Source organism: Heteronotia binoei, chromosome 18 (assembly GCF_032191835.1).
Source record: "Heteronotia binoei isolate CCM8104 ecotype False Entrance Well chromosome 18, APGP_CSIRO_Hbin_v1, whole genome shotgun sequence".
Lineage (NCBI taxonomy): Eukaryota > Metazoa > Chordata > Lepidosauria > Squamata > Gekkonidae > Heteronotia > Heteronotia binoei.
Window position 1 is genome coordinate 5,554,170 of NC_083240.1, and position 22,391 is coordinate 5,576,560.

The 22,391-nt window shown below is 46.6% G+C and overlaps 1 protein-coding gene across 5 annotated transcripts in view; it reads right to left on the bottom strand.

Moving 5' to 3' along the window:
* KIF1B (kinesin family member 1B) overlaps positions 1–22,391 on the bottom strand; it is a 166,038-nt gene that overhangs the window by 42,837 nt on the left and 100,810 nt on the right. For 4 of the 5 annotated variants that reach the window (XM_060258929.1, XM_060258932.1, XM_060258931.1 and 1 more), the window contains 2 exons: positions 3,429–3,525; positions 478–626 (listed from right to left, as the gene is read on the bottom strand). In XM_060258929.1, coding sequence (XP_060114912.1) covers positions 478–626; positions 3,429–3,525 — 246 coding nt within the window. Of the gene's footprint in view, positions 1–477; positions 627–3,428; positions 3,526–19,016; positions 20,574–22,391 lie in introns of those variants that run through there. The other variant, XM_060258933.1, reaches the window with a different exon arrangement.

The following is a 22,391-nucleotide window of genomic DNA, read 5'->3' on the forward strand; positions in this document are numbered from 1 at the left end:
GTTGTCTGGGCTCCAAACCCTGCCTGCAAAGGCGGCGAGATACATCACCAGGAAGTGACATCACCATGCTGCTGACATTGTGTGGCGATGCTCTAGTTTTTAGGCAAAACTCTATGGTAAATCTGGGCTTAAATCATAGCATTTTGCCCAAAAACTAGAGTGCCGTTATGCAACATCAGTAGCGTGATGGCGTAACTTCTGGCTGATGCCACTGTGCCGTACAAGAAGCTTCCGCCAAAAACTGAAGATCCCCTCGCCGGGAAGCAGGTAGGACGTGGAAACTCTAATTTTGACTCTGGATCATCAGCTGCCTGTTCCAAGCTCCGTCCCCTGCTAAATCGTAAATATAAATCATAAATAAACTAAACTAAACTAAACAGCAGAACATGTGACCAACCACCACTGAATCGGCAATGCAAGCCATGGCAAAACTGCTCAGCATTTCTCAGGATGCACTCTCCCACCAATACACCATACCTTCTTTTTCAGTTCCACGCTGATTGCGTTGCCTTCTTTCAGATAGACTGCATTGCCCCAAAGCTGATCTCTTAAGGAAGTAAACTGGTGATACTTCCATTTCCGGAAAGCCCACTGGGCAAGTTCATATTCGTGCTGAGTCCACGGCACTGCAGGGAGATAACAAGCAGATCGGGAAAATCAGCAGTGAAAGAGGGAGGGATTAGTTCTCACGGGCCCCGCCCTCTCAAATTATCTGTCTATTTACAAGTTTGGCATTTACACCAGTGCTAAAAAGGGTCGAAGACAGCAAAACAATTAGAATTTTAAGTAGGGGAAACATTTCTTTATTCTGGAGTTACCCACAGAAACACTCTAGCTTCTATACAAGCATCCATTATTTCTTGTTTATGCTGCACTTTTAATGTATAACTTGTTTACAAATCCCTCTCATTTATCCTCTGAAGAGTCCGATAAACTAGGGGATCTGAGTTCAAATATAAGCAGAAGGAGGGCAGCAGAAACCTCCATCCACCCCCTTAAATAACCTTAAGTCCTTGAAACTTGGTGGTTAGTTACAAAGCATTAAGAATTTGCCAGATTAACAAAGCTCGCAAAAGTTTCTAGCCCCATTTTTCAAGGATGGGTCTTAATTCAATAGCAGAGGTGTGCTTTGCCTGTATATGGTCCCAGGTTTAATCCATGCCATCAAAGAAACCGTGAGAGTCAAGGGAAAAAGATGATGATATTGGATTTATATCCCACCCTATACTCTGAATCTCAGAGCAATCACAATCTCTTATTTCTTCTCCCCCCCACAACAGACACCCTGTGAATGGGTGAGGCTGAGAGGCTCTCTCAGAAGCTGCCCTTTCCAGGACAACCTCTGCCAGAGCTATGGCTGACCCAAGGCCATTCCAGCTGGCTCTCAGACACCAAGTGATGGGAAAGGCTCACCTCTATCTGAGACCTTGGAGAGCCTCTGCTAAACAGGACAGACAGTGCTGGACTAGTCTGAGGCAATATAAAGGCAATATTTATCCCTAAGAGAAGATCTTTGGTAATTAGGGTTGCAGAAAAACATCCCAGCTGTTTAATGAGCCAGTTTGGTGTAGTGGTTAAGTGCGTGGACTCTTATCTGGGAGAATCGAGTTTGATTCCCCACTCCTCCACTTATAGCTGCTGGAATGGCCTTGAGTCAGCCATAGTTCTCGCAGGAGTTGTCCTTGAAAGGGCAGCTGCTATGAGAGCTCTCTCAGCCCCACCCACCTCACAGGGTGTCTGTTGTGGGGGGAGGAGATATAGGAGATTGTAAGCCGCTATGAGTCTCTCTGATGCAGAGAGAAGGGCGGGGTATAAATCTGCAATTCTTCTTCTTCTTCATAGAAGCTTAGTGGAATGTTACTTATTAAGTGATATTAGCCATGAAAAAATTCAAGTGAACATTTCCACATGTTGATCCTCTGTTAGAGGGATGGGACATTTTACCAGAGGCTTAACATGCGGAAATGAACAGCTGAAGCTTTTCATGGCTAACATAGTAACATTTCACTAAGCCTCTTTTAAAAGGACAGGGCGTTTTTCTCCAGGCCTGTTGGCAAGTCTACTAGTTAAACGTTCCAGCCTGGTCACCGAGAGCTGATTCTTGTTCTGCTCACGTGAACAGGCAACAGTGGCAATTCGCAGGCGATGACCACTGGTGCGAGAGGCAAGGCTGTGTATTCTGACAGGACCTTACCAGGAAGGCTCCCTGAGATCTTTCAAAAGCCAGAGACCGAAGCTGAGACCTAAAGCAAGCAAAGCACGTGCTTCGTCGCTAAGGCGGGACTCCTCTTTCACATGGCAGAAGGAGCCGTTAAGCTGCTTCAAACGGCTTCATTCTCCTGCTATTGAAGCTGCCACAAAAAGTGCCACGTGTTAGCAGTATTCTCTAAGCATGCATGCAAACATGCTCAGGGAAGCTGAATGGTTGCGCACTCCATACACACATTGCATTAGGAAAGTTCAGTCAGGCCACAACTGGGTGTGAATGCCAACCCATTTCCACAAGTTCTGGCACTACCAAAGTGACCTTCTTCCTCTACTCTGCCCCCCTTCCTTTATGTATTTTGCCTTGGTTTGGAATGCTGCACCATATTTTGAGTGATGTACTGAACCCCATCTAATAACATCTAGCCGCCTTAACATATGAACATATGAAGTTGCCTTCTACTGAATCAGACCCTTCTCAGTCCATCCAAGTCAGTATTGTCTACTCAGACTGGCAGCAGCTCTCCAGGGTCTCAAGCTGAGGTTTTTCACTCCTACTTGCCTGGACCCTTTTTAGTTGGGGATGCCAAGGATTGAACCTGGGACCTTCTGCTTACATATGAACATATGAAGCTGCCTTCTATTGAATCAGACCCTGGGTCCATCCAAGTCAGTATTGCCTACTCAGACTGGCAGCAGCTCTCCAGGGTCTCAAGCTGAGGTTTTTCACGCCTATTTGCCTGGGCCCTTTTGAGTTGGAGATGCCGGGGATTGAACCTGGGACCTTCTGCTTACCAAGCAGATGCTCTACCACTGAGTTACCATCCCTCCCCTAACACCTGGATGGCCCAGCCTAGCCCAGTTTCATCAGATCTTGGAAGTTTAGCAGGTCAGCTCTGGTTACTATTTGGATGGGAGATCACCAAGGGACTCCAAAAGCCGCTCAACAGAGGTAGGCAATAGCAAAACTATCTCTGCTTTGAAAACACTACAGGGTTGCTGGGATTCAGCTGCGACGATGGCATTTTCCACCACCCAGCTGCCTTCGGAGCTGATTTTTGTCTGAAGTGTGGAATAACACAGAAATCGCAGCAGCCTCTTCAAATCATGACCAAGGGCTCGAAAGTTTTGGTGATAGCTTCTCCCACCTGGGTTCTCCCCACCCCACAACACACCATCATTTACGGCTGGTTCAAGGCATTTTAGATCGTATAAGAACTCACCCTCCTCCTCCTCTTCCTCCTCTTCCTCTGTGGTCTCAGCAGCCAAAGACCGTGTCTCCACCTGCTTCTGTAAGGCCTGGAGTTTACTCTCATAGTCCTGAAGGGGAAAGAGGAGACACCGTGTAGAAGAAGAGACAGACGAAAGTGGGAGAGAAAGCAGCTGGGGGGGGGGAGGAAGAGGGGGACACATATATTTGAGGAGATCAGAGTGAAACAGACACAAGTAGGGAGCAGTAATGGAAGGATTCTCCAGGAAGGAGACCGAGTGCCTTTTCACCTTTAGAATCAGAGAAGAGAGCAGGCAAGAATGAGAACTTGAGGTGTGTGACTCGTTGGTTCCACAACAAAAAAAGCACTCTGAATTCTCTCCATAAGTAGTGTCTGCTCATCCATTTGCAATTTTTACTGTGATAGCCAATAATTTTTTTCCCCACACGTCAGAACTCCTTCCCCACTCCTCTGTGTTGTACTATTATATTTGCACAAAAATCCATTCTGTGGATACGTTTTAAATGCAAGTCTCTGTTACCTCATCCTTAGCCTCTTGGAAGAATAGAAGAAATCTTGGCCCAAGACGCCAAAGTGGGGAAAGGCCCCCAGCAGCCCCACTAACAAGGGCTCCCAGCCTCAGCAGGGGCCAGGGTACCCAGCCCCCTCAGGTACCCTGACCCTGCTGTGACTTCCTCCAACAGTCTGTCCAGTGCCTGAGGGCACCCGATCCAGCTTGTGTGTGTGCAGCTCCACTGTTATTGCCATTGCACTGCATTTGTTATGATACCCTTTTGGCTTTACAGAATCCTCGGTGTGTTCATTAACTTCCTAGTTTACTTTGCTATTCCTTGGGATCTTTGTAGACTTGTAACGCCTGATGGCTAATTACAATAAATGAACCGAACTGAATATGATCCAGCCCTTTGCCGAACCCACGCAGGTTCGCTCCGGAGGTTTCTTGGGCAGCCCGTGGATGCCGCCTTGAATCCCATGAATGAAAAGCCTAGAGTTCCACAGAAAGGGACTCAAACGACAACAAAAAACTGTGGAAAAATAACGAAAAATTAATGAAAAATACTTCAAAATTATAGTAGATAACTGAGCACCTCAACTTCACACATTATTACATGTAATAATATTATACCATTATAGCATATTGTCAAAAATACAAGGTATAAAGTACAAGGAATAAATATTCGAAAGTGCTTGCGGTTAATCATGTCCAATCCAGCTTGAAATACTTGAAGACTATCCACCCGACTCCAGAGCTGGTGCCACAGGAAGTTGACAATATGCTATAATACGTAATTAATTACATGTAATGATGTGTGAAGTTGAGGTGTTCAGTTATCTATTACAATTTTGAAGTATTTTCCATTAATTTTTCGTTATTTTTCCACAGTTTTTTGTTGTCGTTTGAGCCTTGAATTCCATGGCAGAAGCAAAGCAGATTACAAACATACTAAATCCAGGGGTGGCCAACCTTGCTTATTGTAAGAGCCACAAAGAATAAACAAATCAGATGTTTGAGAGCCCGCAATACATGAACAAATACTACACACATTATTTTTTTTTTAATTAAAACTCTCAATACTGGACTCAGTGGCACAGCCAGTGTATGTGCTCACTTTTCCCCCTCGGTTCTTGCGCTCTCTTTCCCCATTCTATGTGTCTGGGTGGATCTCGGTGGTGGAGAAGAGTTTGCAAGCCTGCCTCTTTCCCCCTCTTCTCCCCGCTTCACATATGGCGGAAACACCTATGAGTCAGCACTCAGAGGCTGGCTGAGGTCCTGAGATGCTCTGCACACTTATTCAAGAGTAAGCCTCAACCTCTGGGGGCTGCACATGCGGCTCCCAAGCCACAGTTTGGCCACCCCTGTACTAAACAGCGACAGCTCACCCAACACTGGCAGGGAAAGAGCCTCATTTCGGTTGTTTTTTCGGACTTTCACTGAAATGATAACGGTGACAGCAATAAACTTCTGCAAGAAGTATCGTAGAGGCCCCTCTGAGAGAAAGGCAGGAACTTTCTTTTAAAAGTACCCATGGTGCTGGCTCCTGCCCATGAGGCCAGGCTACCAAAACCAGCATGGCATCAGCTACAACATGTGGGTCCCTCTTCCCTGCAGCCAACTTCTGAAAGAGCCCAGCAACTCCCAGGGGTGGCCAACGGTAGCTCTCCAGATGTGTTTTTTGCCTACAACGTCCATCAGCCCCAGCCAGCATGGCCAATGGCTGGGGCTGATGGGAGTTGAAGGCAAAAAAAAAAAAAAAACATCTGGAGAGCTACCGTTGGCCACCCCTGCCATATACCGATTTTGTTCCTTGGAATATAACCAGACGTAATGGAAATGACATCACAGACTGTGGGTCTAAAGGACTCCTTGGTTACGAAGCAAAGAGAAGGCAAAATCAGGCTGAATACCAGGGAAAGAAATGGGGCCGAAAGAATCATACAGATATATTAAAGGAAGCAAAAAGCTTGAAAGCTTTCCTCTTTGGGCTAACCAGAATGCTCAGGGAGTGGGAAAAGAGGCTAGGAATTGACAGTGAATGTCGGGCCAGGCCATGTGTGTACGTATTTAAGATTAGGTAGCAGAGATATAAACTTTATACAGGACCCAGACAAAGACAATTAAAAATTTAAAAAAAGACTTAAAATGTGCTTAAAATGTTACCACTCGTTAGTCTTAAAGGTGCTTTCTTTGTATTTCTCCCATGGGCTCCAGGGAACTGGACAAATGAAGCTCTGGCTCTTCCTTCCTTCCCCAGGGGACAGGAGAGGGAGGAGCCTCAGCCAATAGATGGGAGAGAGGCTTGGCTCAGTAGCTCCACTGTGCAATTGAAAGAGTCTGGAAAAACAAGCTCTTCCCTCTCCCTCCTTCTTCCCCAAGGGGGGAGCCTCAGCCAATGCGGAAAACAGAGGTTTTGCTCTGTAGCTCCTGCGCGAGTGAGCAAGCCTTGCAAAGTAAGCTGTTATGCGGGAGGAAGCAAGAGAGAGGGAGAAGGAAGCAGATGACAGCCAGTTGCTCAGGGGCCTGATAGGGGGCCTGATTCAGCTCCCGGGGCTGCGTGTTTGACATCCCTGGCCTAGAGTCCGGCACTAGCCGGGATAGAGCGATTAATCAAGTGGAATTAATAACAACAACAGAATCAAGCATCAAAACTGATGCAGCTGTTCTGAAAAAAACATGGAGATGGCGACACTGGGTTGCAAAATCTGAACTGCAGACCAAGGTCTTCAAGACAAGAGGCCCTGCTAGATCTAAGCAAACGTCTATGATTCTAAGCAACCTATTTCCCACCGTGGCCACACCACCATCAGGGTATGAAGTCAGTCGGTCCCTGAGAAAGGTGGATGCCCTTCTTGACCCTCAAGGCTTCCTTTAGTAATTGTGGTCAACAGCTGATTGGTCCAATGCCAGCTCCAAGTTCTGGAGAGCCCTGAGCAAGACGCCTGCCAGCATTTCCCCCACCACGCCTACACACACGCTCTCTGGGGCAGAGAATGGCAGGTGGCTCTCTCAAGACCTGTCTGTACTGGGGAGCTGCAAATAGGAAACAGGAGACCACTGGACAGGCCCTGGAGATATCACTGGGGGATCTGGAACTGTCGCTCTTCCCTGGTGGGAGCAGATGGATTGCAAAGGACTCCTGGACCCTCTGCCAGGCCACTGCCCTCCACAAGCGGCCTGATCCTGCCAACCTTTAGTGGCAGCCCTCAATCTGTCTCCTTTCCTTTCAGAGCCATCTCAAGCTAATGCTTTGTGAGTACATCTATTCAGTGCATTTAGTGCAGAGTCCACTTCTAATGTGTTTACTGCGGAGGGTGCTCAGACCAAGCTTGGGAAGTGAGCATTTTGTCTCGGCACGAGTTGTCTCAAACTCTGCTGCTGAAAATAAAAATCTGTATGATGACTCAGGGTAGGGAAGAAAATCCCCGAAATGGATGTGATGGTATTCAATAGGTTCTACTCTTAGGGAAGACTGACCGGCCAAAGACACACTTTAATTCTTGGGACATCTAGTGCAAAAGAGTTCCTGGGAAACATAGTAGACAGCAATTTGAAACAAGCCACCAAGATTTTACTGAGGAGGAAGAGGAGGAAGAAGAAGACAACGATGATATTGGATTTATACCTCGCCCTTCACTCTGAACCCCAGAGTAGCTCACAATCTTCTTTATCTTCCTCACCCCCCAACAACAGACACCCTGTGAGGTGGGAGGGGCTGAGAGAGTTCTCCCAGAAGCTGCCCTTTCAAGGACAACTCTGCAAGAGCCATGGCTGACCCAAGGCCATTCCAGCAGCTGCAAGTGGAGGAGTGGGGAATCAAACCTGGTTCTCCCAGATAAGAATCTGTGCAGTTAACCGCTGCACCAAACCATTACCATATTGGGTGACATAAAGGGAAAATACTGCAAAGGCATTCATGAGGGTACTACTCTGCTTTTTTCTGCCACCACAGTCTGAGACAGGCTTGTAACTACCCACTTGCCAGGTCGCCTATGGAGAATAAAAATAAACTCCAGGTGACCGGCAAGGGAAGACAGCTGGTCCTTCTTGGCTTTCAAACTGGTGATGCGGTTTGAAGAAAGGAGGAAAAAACTAGTAAACTTGCTTTGTGGGCGAGTAACCTATATCAGGGGTGTCAAACTCATTTGTTATGAGGACATAAATGAGATTTTGTTGGGCTGTGCATCATAAAATGTAATTCCAGTTAGCAAAGATATAAACTTTCTCTCAATTGCATAGCAAAGCTGCTGAGTTAAGCCTCTCTTCCTTCTATTGTCTGAGGCTCCTCCTTCTCATCTCCTGCGGAGGGTAGGAAAGAGCCAGAGCTTCCTTTGAAGCAAGCTATCCCTCCCCCACTTCCTTCCCAAGGGAGGAGCCTCAGCCAATGGAGAAAATGGAGGCTTTTCTCTGTAGCTCCTGCCCGATTGAGCAAGCCAGGCAAAGCAAGCTGTGATGCAGAAGGAAGCAAGAGAGAGAGGGAGAAGGAAGCAGATGACAGCCAGTTGCTCGGTAGCCTGATAGAAGCCCTCCGGGGGCCTGATTTGGCCTCTAGGCTGCATGTTTGACACCCCTGCTATAGATGCTCTTGCACGACTACTTCAGGAGAAGACATCCCCTCAAAAAGAAGAAAAATGCTTGTAACGCTGGAGAATGGCATGAATGAACAGTCGGGAGAAGAGAAGAATGACAAGATACCAGACAAGCCAACCCTTCGCAGATTTAAAGGTTTAGGAGGACAGTGGTTAGCTGTTCGCCACAACCGTGGGGCACAAAACAGTGGTCTCAAGTGACAACCAGTGAGACCGAATATGGGGAAATGGGTTTTAATTAGAGCGCTGGACTATATTTTCATCAACAGAAGAGCAACAGAAAACAGCAAGAGTGCAGCAGCAGCTTAAAGACTAACACAATTTGTGGCAGGGGAGCAGCTTCCACGAGTCGCCGCTCACGTCTTCTGTGGCTCCGTGGCAAAGCATCTACTTAGGATGCAGAAGGCTGCAGGCTCAATCCCCTGCATCTCCAGTTAAAAGGATCAGATAAACAGTTGATGTGGAAGACCACAGCCTGTGACCCTGGAGAGCCGCTGACGGTCTGAGTAGACGATTCTGATTTTGATGGACCAGGGGCAACGGTCCCTCTAAGTTGTGGAGTCTTGTGAGAAAAAATTCTACTTAGTGAATAGTGAGTTGCTGGCATTAAAGTTATGAGCTACTGCATAAATTAGTTTGCTCTGGGGCTATTTTTCCCGAGCTGAGACAAAAATGTGTGAGCTGGAAGTCAAAAATCTGTGAGCTAGCTCACACTCACTCAGTTTAGAGGGAACACTGACCAGGGGTCTGATTTAGTGTAAGGCAGCCTCATTTGTTCATGTGATTGCTGTTGTAGGCCCAACTTCCAAGAAGAAGAAAGAAGAAGAAGAAGATGATGATATTGGATTTATATCCCGCCCTCCACTCCGAAGAGTCTCAGAGTGGCTCACAATCTCCTTTCCCTTCCTCCCCCACAACAGACACCCTGTGAGGTGGGTGGGGCTGAGAGGGCTCTCACAGCAGCTGCCATTTCAAGGACAACCTCTGCAAGAGCTATGGCTGACCCAAGGACATGCTAGCGGGTGCAAGTGGAGGAGCGGGGAATCAAACTGGTTCTCCCAGATAACAGTCCACACACTTAACCACTACACCAAACTGGCTCTCCACCTGGCAACAGCACAACAGCGGTCTATTTTGATGTGTGCATGTTTCATTTTTTTTTTTTGAGGGGGAGACAACCTGAAGAAGAACGCAATGTCAGAATGATTACATCTTCACAGAGACTGGAGGGAAAACACTGAGCGGGAACCCTGTATCCTGATCGTTTGTCCCCCATGAAAAAAATCTACTTGGCATGTACTGTTCCAAATGATATTTTCCTTCTTCACAGGAAGGGACAGTCTGCAGACCACTCCCCAACTATTCAGGCAGGATGAACGTATAAGGAAAACCTTTCCCGATCTCCTGCTTAGTTTGAGTGAACCTCAGATTTTCATAGGACTCCGCAAATCAAAAGTTAAGAGAGAATAAAGCCATACTTCCGAAGATGAGCTAGATTTGGATCTGGTAGGACTTCAGAGACCAACAAAATTGGGGGAGGGGGGGCGGGTTACCTTCAGGAGCTTTGACTCTCAAAAGTATAAACCCTGAAAATTCCGTAATCCTCTAAAGCACTGCTTTCCAACCTTTTTTGGCACCAGGGACCGGTTTCATGGAAGACAATTTTTCCACGGACCAGTGTGTGTGGAGGGGGGGACGGGACGTGTGCTGCAGTTTTTGCTGGCCCAGGCTGCCCCCGCCCCATCCCTCCCCCCCCGTGGGGGTCTTTAAATGAGGGGTGGGTGAAGGTCGCTGCTGCACTGCCCTTTCCACCCACCCGGGACCCAGGTGGATTAAAGAGGTGGTGCTTTGGAGCAAGGCCTTTCTGCCTGGGTCCCAAAAGGGGCAGTGCAGCATCTCTGTCTTGCTCCGTGGCCCGGTCGCTAACAGACCACAGACTGGTACTGATCCACGGCCCGGGGGTTGGGGACCCCTGCTCTAAAGTGCTAGTGGCCTGGAATCTAGTTCATCAACTGCACATCCATACCGCTCTGCTCTGAAAGGTTTTTCACAAAGGGGCACATAGTTTTCCCCTCTGCTATAGAGAAATCCCCTGAAGTTATTAAGAAAAAGTGAGGGGGGGGGGCAGGCATGAAGGGGCAGGGAGGGGGGCAGAGAGAAGGTTTGATTTCCCAGACTCCCAACAAAAAGACAGGCAACATTTGATCAATGAAAAGAAATAGTCTTGTAACGTAAGCTTGTTTCCTGGCAACGGTCTCCGGTTAATCTACCAGACAGCTTAGCTTCTCTAGAAAGCACAGAAGATTCAATATAGTTCACAGACCCCAAGGGTGGGTGAGTGAATTAGAAATCTCGGCTGAAGTCCAAATCATTTATGTACTTAAGATTATTAACCCTCCCCACCCACACCCACCCCGTTCTTTCCAAATCTTCTTTCCAAGAAGAGGGGGATTCTTGTAAGCAGGAGACCAAAGCAAAATATTTTGGATGCATTAGGCAAATTCATTGGTATGGATGCGGTGACATGAATGGCTTGCGTTGCTGTAGTTACCGATCTGGGGTGCAGACAAATCTGACCCTTCTCCACCTGACAGACAACTACTAGCCCATTTTCACTGATCTATATATTACAAGGTGGTAAACTCTACACCAGGGGTGGCCAAACTTGCTTAATGCTAGAGCCACAAAGAATAAATGTCAGATGCTTGTGAGCCGCAAGACACAAATGTCAGGAGTTTGAGAGCTAGGAGGGAGGAAGGAAGGGAAATAAATGGGGGAGGGGGGGAGAGGTGGAAAGAAAGCAAATTTAACTTTAAATGCATTCTTCAAGCCGCTGGCTGGTTTGGCTTGGAGAAATGATCTAAAGAGAGAAATTAAGAACATAAGAGAAGCCATGTTGGATCAGGCCAATGGCCCATCCAGTCCAACACTCTGTGTCACACAGTGGCCAATATATATATATATGTGTGTGTGTGTGTGTGTGTGTGTGTACACACACACACACACTGTGGCTAGTAGCCACTGATGGTCCTCTGCTCCATATTTTTATCCAATCCCCTCTTAAAGCTGGCTATGCTTGTAGCCGCCGCCACCTCCTGTGGCAGTGAATTCCACGTGTTAATCACCCTTTGGGTGAAGAAGGACTTCCTTTTATCCGTTTTAACAGATAAAAGGAAGTCCTTCTTCACCCAAAGGGTGATTAACATGTGGAATCACAGCTGACAGGAGGGTGGAGGCTTCGAGAGCCACACAGTATATGTGAAAGAGTCCCATGTGGCTCCAGAGCCGCACTTTGGTCACCCCTGCTCTATCGCTCCAGATTACAGGTGTTTGGGAGTGGGCCTATGTTAACAAACAAACAAACCAAGCAAAAAACCTTTTCCTGCTAGCCTTAACCCACCACATTAGGGAAACATGCTAAATCCCATTCATACCAAGTATTTTACTACACAGAGGGGATTTTTAATGCAGGGAGGAACACACGCCCCAGCAATCTGAAGTGCTAGAGCCCACGGCTGCCCATCTATCATCTTGTTCTGCACAACATGCAGATTGGCTCAGAATTTTCCCACAATCCACTGCAGGCGGTAATAACACTGGCTGCTACATCATGGAGGAGCGCGGCAGCCTCCATTTGTACGACACAAAGGTCATGTTAAAAAAGAATACTGCAGATTTATACCCCCGCCCTTCTCTCTGAATCAGAGACTCAAAGCGGCTCACAATCTCCTATATCTTCTTCCCCCCACAACAGACACCCTGTAAGGTGGTTGGGGCTGAGAGGGCTCTCACAGCAGCTGCCCTTTCAAGGACAACTCCTGCAATAGCTATGGCTAACCCAGGGCCATTCCAGCAGCTGTAAGTGGGGAAGTGGGGAATCAAACCTGGTTCTCCCAAATAAGAGTCTGCACACTTAACCACTATGGCTGACCCAAGGCCATTCCAGCAGCTGCAAGGGGAGGAGTGGGGAATCAAACCCAGTTCTCCCAGATAAGAGTCCACTCACTTAACCACTATGGCTGACCCAAGGCCATTCCAGCAGCTGCAAGGGGAGGAGTGGGGAATCAAACCCGGTTCTCCCAGATAAGAGTCTGCGCACTTAACCACTACACCAAACTGGCTCTCTGGGGGGTCCAACTAAATTGTTACTGCTGCAGCCCTGGGACTCAAAGCAGGCTCACACCTGGCTACCAGCACACCACCTGAAGAATCTGAGCTCATTCAACAGTATGGTACCAACAAGAGGTTCTCTTAAAGCAAATATGGTTTTGTGAATGGACTGGATGGTTAGTGCTGCCACACACCTTTTTGAATTCTGATATGGTGTGATGGGAGGTGGAGTCGGCCACAAAATGGATGTCACGGCTCACCCTCAGGTCATGTAGCGAAGGTCTTAGTGCTACAGCAGCAGCTACTGCCCAAAGCAACGTTTTTTGGAAATGTGCAGAGCCAATCAAATCAGCAAATGACCAATCAGAAGCCTGGCTGAGCAAACGCCTCACCTAGCCCCACTCACTTTCTAAAAACACCTGGCAGGGATTAGGAAAGGTCTCAGTGGGTGCTATGGGGACATTGGGGACCCCTGCATCACCCAGAAAACTCTTGAGAAGATACAACTCCTGACACGTCCACGTGACCCCTGTACTCAGGGGAGAGTCACTGGAGCTTAAGCATAGACACCTGTGGAGTCAAAGCCTAATCTGGAATCCGGCGTGGGGAAAGTCTGGCTTGTTGGACCCTCCCCAAGATGCTTCCAATACAGGAGTCATCACTGAAGAAAGGAGTAACAGGCCATGAGCAGTAGTCCCCCCAGGATATACTATGTAAGAGACAGATGCTGTAATGGCTACAAAATAAATTATTTCAACCACAACGGGTGTATGTTTTTTTCTCTTTTTTTTAGTGCAACTCACTCACTCCAAATAGTATTGCAAAAACCAGATACTAAGGCAACATTGCCAGAATAAAAAAAAGGGTCAACCAAATTACACAAATTCGAAGTACCGGTTATAGAGTTATAACATCTGCGTTCAAGTGTAAAGTACACCAATTCGAGATAATCAAAATTCACAAATCCCCAAGTTCATTCAAGTGCAATTCCAAAGTTCACACGAGATTTCCGGATAAACGTCTCATCCCGGTGTTCCTTCTTCAGTGAACCGTGTATAATGTTAAACAGGCTATGAGCAGTAATATTCTGTCAAGATTCTGAGTATTTATGCCATATGCACCATATACAAAGTTATTTTAGAAGAAGCGCCAATACTCTCTCTCTAAGCTGTGGAGTCCTGTGAGCAAAAAATTCGACTTTGTGAGCTTACTGGCATTAAAGTTGTGAGCTGTTGTATAAATTGGCTTCCTCTGGGGCCCTTTTTCCTGAGCAAAGATGAAAATGTGTGAGCCAGAGGCTAAAAAAAATGTGAGCTGGCTCACACTAACTCAGCTTAGAGGGAACACTGAACACCATCCATATTATTCCTAGAAGATGATGATGATTTTGGGTTTATATCCCGCCCTATACTCTCAACCTCAGAGTCTCAGAGAGGTCACAATCTCCTCTACCTTCCCCCCACCGCACAACAAACACCCTGTGAGGTAGGTGGGGCTGAGAGTGCTTTTACAGCAGCTGCCCTTTCAAGGACAGTTTCTATGAAAGCTATGGTTGACCCAAGGCCATCTCAGCAGCTGCAAGGGGAGGAGTGGGGAATCAAACCCGGTTCTCCCAGATAAGAGTCCGCACACTTAACCACACCAGGGGCAGCCAACGGTAGCTCTCCAGATGTTTTTGCCTACAACTCCCATCAGCTCCAGTCATTGGCCATGCTGGCTGGGGCTGATTGCAAAAAACATCTGGAGAGCTACTGTTGGCCATCCCTGCACTACACCAAACTGGCTCCCAGTGGCCCCCAACCTTTTTGGAACCAGGGACCAGTTTTGTGGAAGACAATTTTTCCACGGACTTGTGGGAATACTGGGGTTTTTGCTGCCTCAGGCTGCCCCCCCCATGTCCACACTCCGTCCCTGCCTCCCCCCCCCATGGCAGTCTTTAAATGAGTAGGCGAAGGTCTCTGCCACACTCCGCGACCTGGTTGCTAACAGGTCACAGACTGGTACCAGATGACTTAAGCACTGTATTTTCCAAGTGGCAGCAATCTTAAGTGGGCTGGCAGGGAGAGGCTAAGTGCTCAGACCAGATCCTTTCCCCCCACCCCGGCATTTCTATGGTGGCTGATTAGAGAACAGGAAGGAACTTCAAACTGGAACGAGAGCACAGAATGGTAGATGGGTAACCAACCCAGGGTAACTAGGGTTACCAACCTCATGGTGTGTGTGTGTGGGGGGGTCCGGCCCACTTCCAGAATTACAACTGACCTCCAGACTTCAGAGATCAGTTCACCTGGAGGAAATGGCAGCTTTGGAAATGGCAGATATTGTTTCCCAATGCCTCCTCAGATCTTTCTTCCCTTCTCTCCCTAGGCACCGCCCTCCAAAATCTTCAGGAACTCCCCAAAGCAGAGTTGGCAACAGGGTTCCCTCTAAGCTGAGTTAGCGTGAGGGAGCTAGCTCACAGATTTTTAGCCTCTGGCTCACACATTTTTGTCCTAGCTCAGGAAGGATGACCGCAGAGCAGTGTTCCCTCTAAGGTGAGTTAGCGTGAGCTAGCTCACAGATTTTTAGCCTCCAGCTCACACATTTTTGTCTCAGCTCAGGAAGGATGAATGACCACAGAGCACACTTGATTCATTCAGTAGGTCACAACTTTAATGCCAGTAGCTCACAAAGGAGAATTTTTGCTAACAAGACACTGCAGCTTAGAGGGAACACTGATTGGCAACGATGTTCCTCCTAAGCTGCAGAGCCTTGTGAGCAAAAATTCCACTTTGTGAGTTGCTGGCACTGAAGTTGTGAGCTACTGCATGAATTAGTGTGCTCGGGGTCATCCTTCCTGAGATAAGACAGAAATGTGTGAGCCGGAGGCTAAAAATTTGTGAGCTACCTCACGCTAACTCACCTTAGAGGGAACACTGCTCTGCGGTCATCCTTCCTGAGCTAGGACAAAAATGTGTGAACCGGAGACTAAAAATTTGTGAGCTAGCTCACGCTAACTCAGCTTAGAGGGAAACCTGGTCGGCAACCATATCGATTTAAATAGTGCTTTGGACCGACATATCTAAATGTAGGTTCAAAGCACTATTTAAATCAATACGTCACAACGAGGACCCTTCTGTTCCAAGGAAAACTTCTCCAATTCTGATGTTTTGAAAAAAATGCTGATGCCAAGAAATTTGGGATTTCTCCCCAACCGCCCATCCGCCACTTTCCACCCCACTGAGGTGACATGAGACACACTTACGGGAGTGTTCCATAGTTTATTGAAAGCACTTGTTAAAATAGAAGAGCAGTTCTGCTTTTCACAAGATGCTCAAAAAAAAGAAGAAGAAAAGAAATACATGAACCCATTAACCAAAACCACTTTTTTTTAAAAAACCCAAAAGAATAAACTGACCAGGTACATAGATCCTATCACTACGCTGGAAGAAACATTTCCTCCTTTACAGTAATTATGAACAGGTTTCACACCTGCTAAGTTATTTCAAAGGTAAGCTATCTAAAGCACATTTTATGCTACAAAAGGTAACAAAAAAAAAAGGGATGGGGAGGGGGAAAGGTGAGGTTGAATTGAAAATCTGCTCAAGCCAGCATTCAAACACCACAAAAATCTTTCCTTCTAACTGTGAATCGATTCCGTGATTTGGGGGGGAGGGGTGTGTGATGCTAAAACAGATTAAGGGAAATTTTAACAGCATGCATTGCCCCCCCCCCCCCCTTGGCAGCTTCTCACATTAAGGCTATGTTTTAAAATCTTTTAAGGAAGCCTTGGAAGTATTCAAGGCACAGCACGCGGCAAGTTACATTTGTGCAATGAAAGCCGCTCTCATGCAGACTGGAAAGTCTTTGCTCCTGGGGTGGAGCATGGGAATCCTGCTTCTGTGACGGCCAAAGTTGGGAGGGTATCTGCACAAAGTGCCCCCATGTAACCACTTATTTATTTATTGGGTTCTTCTTCTTTGGAGTTTTTTCAACAGAGGCTAGATGGCCATCTGACAGCAATGAGGCTCTTGTGAATTTAGGGGGGGGGTATTTGGGAGTTTCCTGCACTGTTCAGAGGGTTGGACTAGATGACCCTGGAGGTCCCTTCCAACTCTATGATTCTATGATTTCAGATTGCAAAGCTTGGAATAGAGAAAGGAACAGGGCTCTTAATCCTAGCCACGTCTCTGCTTCCCCAGTTGGTTTTCCTCCTATGGGGAAAATCATTGGAGAGGATTTTGGAGAAACAGCGAACAGAGAAAGGGTTAAGAGAGCCCTGTTCCCTCACACCAGTCCTCCCCTTCTTCCTCTTCCAAGGTGGCGTGGCCTTTTAAAATCCCATTGCAGAATGTTTCATGCACGGGCATGCAATACTTAATTTGGCTCCAAGGCCCGCAACTTCTGAGCCTTATTTTATTATCATGGAAACGGAGGAAGATACTATATGGTTCTTTAAAAAAAGACAGATTGTATTTAATGACCTTACAGACATTTTCAGGAAAAGCTTGCTTCCTTCAGCCCAGTTGTCCTCAGTGCATCAGCCAGAACATTTTGCTCTATTCTCAGTTCGTAAGGGAGAAAGCTGCCATTTTACTGCTTTCTGTACTGAAACCCTGTTCTAAATGTCCCCATTTGTCAAATCATGAGTTGGCACAGAGTTCCAACGGAGTGAACTGTTCTTCTGATAATAGCAATGGACAACATAAACTATTACAGAAGGAGGGGGAAAAGCCCCAGGGGTATTTTAAAATCAAGAATGAGAAGGGGGGAAATAATTCAAAAGAACGCCTCTTTTTTTTTTTTTTTAAAGGAAGAAATTCAAGGAACATAAGAGTCAACATTCCAAGTTTTTTGCTTACTTCATGATCACACTTTTAAAAATACGTTGTGTGTTCTCCAACACAACCCCCATTGCAAAGGGTTCTTCTGAAGAAGAGGTACTCTTGTCCACAGAAAATATTTTCTTTTAAAAACAGCTTAAAGACTGATTTAGACAATACAAAAAAACCGATTTGCAAATGGTTCCAGCCTTCCCTAGATTCTGGAAGTCTTGCAGAAAAACACAGTCACGAAGCCAGCAATCAGAGCTATGGACACCGACAACCTTTTTGGTTGTGGCAGTGGGAAAGCTGATGTTGTCTGTATCACACATGCATGCCTGACACGAGTTCAGCCCTACTGAAAGCTTGGATTGTTTCCTTGGGGAAAAAATCAAAAACCAAGCCTTGATCACAGCAGATGACGAGGAAAGTGTGGTCTTAAGTCGCGACTACCCAACCAACGTAAGTTCCCCCAATGAACCTTGGGAACCTTGACTTGTTCTCAGAAGCTATTCAGCCAACAGAAATTATTCAGTGCCCACTCGGAGAACAATGGCCGTGGCTAGTTGGGAGTAGCCACAAAAGCTATTTTCAAACTATTTTAAGTTTACAGTGAAGCTGTATTTCTCACATTACAACGAAAGCAGGCAGAATTCCCTTCTGCTATTTTTTTTTAGCTATATACCATTGCACATGTGTGAGTTGGAAGGAAGATATACTTTAGCTATACTCGGGGCATAAATAAGGCAGCGGGCATACAATGAAGGAAGGGGAGGGGCCATGGCTCAACAACAGAGCATCTGTTAGGATTGCATAAGATCCCGGGTTTAATCCTTGGTATCCCCAGTTAAAAAGGACCAGGTAAGCAGGTGATACGAAAGGCTTTTCGCTGAGACCCTGGACCACGGTGGTCAGTATGGCCCCAATGCACCATGTGTGACGCCTTCTGCTGCCCCAGTAAATGCCATTTTGGTGAACCCAAGGAGGAGGAAAGGTAAACCCTACTAACTGCAGGAAAGAAGGATGTGTAACAAAAATAAAAACTCACATATCACTTCTCACAGGAGTAGAAACCAAAGGAACAGAAAAGGGGTCAACAAAGTAACAGTTAACCTAGAAATCAAAAGATCTGATCTTAAAGGAAAATTTAACAGGATCTTATAAAGGAAAACCGACTTGACCCCCCCCCACCCCCGGGAAAAAAGATCAGAGCACAACCTGCATTGTAAAGGTCAGGCTCATAATCTCTACTGAAAGCACACAGGCAACATTCAGACCTAGAAAACAGAGTTGTCTTGATGATTGTCCAAAGGATGACATTTTTCCAGAGCATTTGACACTACAAAATATAATATTCCCAAACAGTAAAACAAAGGTACCCGAGCTATTGTGGTACCCTTTCCCCATAGCCTATGACAATGGTTGTTGACAGTAAGATGGAACGTTTCCAACACATTTCACAGGCGGTAAGAGATGGGCAGAATTGTCTTTGTTATTTTGTGCTTTGCATATAAAGTCACTCAGTTGCTAAACGAGTGTTCGAAACCTAACGCAGAAGGCAACAACCGCCCCCACCCCAAGATCAGCACCGTTCTCCCTCGTCAGCCCATCTAGTAACTCAAACAGTTGTTTCTCTGCTCGATTTGAGGTTTGGAGCTGAGAACTGGCGCCTCATGCGTGGAGGTGTCACAAACTGGTTCAAGTGGTTGGGCCGATCCATCTGTCTCGCAGGATCACCCCTGGGGGCTGTACTGCCGGCAGGATTTACACCTCCGCTGCTGTAATTGCAATAAGGCTGGCGATGTTGATGTATGTGGCGTTTCTGCTGAAACGTTTGCAGATCTTGATTCGGGCGTCCGCCGTGAGAATGCAACAGTTCGGACGAGTCGGACATTTCGCAGCGCAAGCCTTTCTGCTGACCATTTAGAGAATTGCTTCTCCAGCGCAGCTGAGTTGGGGGCTCTGGCTGAGGACTGCTCAGTTGTGGCTGGACGTTCAAGGGCTGCCTCTTGATCTGGACGTTACCTTGACTCCTCTGGGGGCCACACACAAACCAAAGCTGCTCGGGGTCCTCGGGGAGGGGGCTTCTGTCACACTGGTCTTGATTCTCCACCCTGACCTCCTTCTGGTCCTCCTTTGGAACTCTCACTTCAATAACTTCGTCTTCCGTAATGATTATGTGAGTGCCTGGACTCCAGGAATTTCTGTGTTTGGGGTTGCTCTTGAACGGGAAACGGGGCTTGCGGTTCTCGGGCGGGATAAATCTGTGAGGCGCGTTCTGTCGGCGAAGCTGTTTGGTTATTTCTTGCTGCTGCAGGTTCTTGAAACGAAGTTGCTCCTGCCTCATCCAGCGCAACCGCCCACGCCTGAAGGCAGGATCCTCCTCCATCAGGTGGGAAACACGGGCCTCTTTCGTGTGGTCACCATTTCCGGCTTTCCGCGTGTCTCCTTCAGCATTCGCTTTGTTGACAGGATCAGGCTCTTTCATTTTTGTGGCAGTTGTCACGGACTGGGCCTTTGGCTCTTGGGAGCCAATCAGGGGCAACACCTTCTCCATTTTAAGCATTTTGTTCCTGAGGACTTTTATTTCCTCGTCCTTCAAGTTGTTTTGTTTTTTAACTTCCTGCAAAATATCCTCGAGTTTGTCGATGTGCACCTTGAGGTCGTCCACGTCGGCGATGCCTTTCCCGTTCAGCAGGACGTCGTCGATCTTCTCATCGCCGACCCCCACCGTGTCCCAGACATCTCGGGCAACAGCTCGCCAGGAATCACGCTCATTGGGGTCCTTCTTCCCATATAAAGTACAAAGTTCTTTCATTTTAACAATGGCCAAGGCCTCGATCTCTTGCCGGGTATGTCGGAAGTCATTGAGGGCCACCTCGTAGCAGATCTCCTTCACAGCTTGGATCTTCAGGTCTGAGACCGTAACCCACTTGGAGTCTTTGCTGAGGCGCCGTCGTTGAGGTATCTGATACATTTTAATAGGTTCTCGCTTCTTCCCACTGCTGGGGAGGCCACATTTTTTAACAATGGTTTGTAACTTGCTGGGGGGCAGCTTCTCTCTCAGGGAAGTGATCAGCCTCCAGCTCTCCTCACAAGACCGCTTGTCCGAATCATCCCCACTATCAGAGTCCGCGTCCTTTGGAAAACAAAAATCAAGAAGTGGCCCCAAAATAATCAAAATTAAAATTGGGGAAAGGAGGGGAAACACTGAATAAAAAAAAATGACAAACTAAGAAAAACTAAGGAGAGAACAAACAAGGCAAATACTAATTTAATAATCCATTCTCAGGACACTAGAATCTTTAATCCTAGAGGGATCCTTCAGATGTTTTTCTTTAAATCCGGTCACAACTACATTTCATGGAATATCTGAATCTAGTAATTCCTAGAATATTCCAAGACTGTCCACAATCCAATCCATGCGAAAGTGTTAGAAGAACTTTTACCAAATACCTGGTAAGAAGGTGGAAGCCACACTTGGTACATGCTACAAAGACGTGCAAAAACACCCCAAGCACATTTTTTGTCTTGGTTATTACTGCTGAGTGTCTCCAGTAAAGTCTCTCCTCCGTATCGAGTGAACCCAACAGTCACTGTTGAATGGTCAGGTGAGCAGCCAGGGTTAACACGGGTTAGTAAATGCTATTCACGAAGTGCAGGAATGCTCAGGTTTAGAATCCACTCTACTAGAAAAAACAGCCAGAGAAGTGTTAAGAGGATAAAGGGCAGGGCGGAAAAAAGATTCAGAAGCAGCCACTAGGGATGGTGTTAGAAGTGGTGTGAGTGCCACTACAATGGGTAAGAACGATCCAGATTCGAAGAGGAACTGCTACAAGCAAAGAGTTTTTCCATTTGCCACTGATAGGTCATTTGAATATCCTCGATGAGGTTCATTTATCCCAGGTAAGTCTTAAAGATGCACAAGTCATTTGAAAAACAGACCCACAGTTGAAAGGCTTCCAACTGTCTTCTTGTACCCTTAGGCTTACCATACCGTACAAAGCCCCTTTCACATCTACTAAACTGCTTGGGTTTAGCCACTATAAAATAGCTGTATTTTAAAGGATATTATTCCTAAGAAATGGTTCTTCTCAACACCAATCTTGGTTGCACAGGGAGATTCTGAAATGCCTTACAACAAACAACACAGCAAAGCCTGCCAAGCGTTCCAATCATAATGGCAATTTACTAGAGCTAGCATAATTAATATTAACAATTCTTGTATGGCATTGTGTGTACTACAGCCAGAATTGCCTGGCAGCCTTACATCCTAGCTCATTAGTGTAATGCACCACTAGGTGGTTAGCAATTTGGGGTTCTCTCTTAATGTGTAATGTGTACTAGCTTTCTCAGGACTTAACACGGTTAGGATTCAGAATTAGCTATCCAGATGTTCCAGCAATGCTTTCTGGCAGATTCTTGAGTAATTCAAAGGCCTTTGTGTTTCAGGGAACTAAGAACTTGACCTCTCCATTCAAGGTGTCTCTAATACTGTTTACACCATTGCTTAGAATTGCCGAAGGCTGGAGTTGTAATGAAATGGGAGTTCCTTGCACTACAGTGGAAATGGAAGATGCCCAAATAAAACCCACTGCATGTCACGTTCCAGGTTGTGTCCATAAAAAGGGTGAAAGTAATATGTTAAGGGTACTAAGCCTGCCACCAACTATTGCTCTGATGGGAACAATTTTTTAAAAAGTGCTGGCTATTATAAGATGACTTGCTGAACCAACGCTAAGCGATGATGCTTTCTTATGCCCTTTTCCACCGTGATTAGCTCTAGTAATCCTTAAAAGAAACTACGGTAGTTCAACAGCAGGGATTTTACTCTTCAATCCCAATTCGAAGACCAGATTTGACATAACGCTATTCCTCCTTCCCTGAGGAATATCCTGAAATATGCACATAGAGATATATATACTACACCAAAATGCACCCTGGAGTCTGTAGGAAG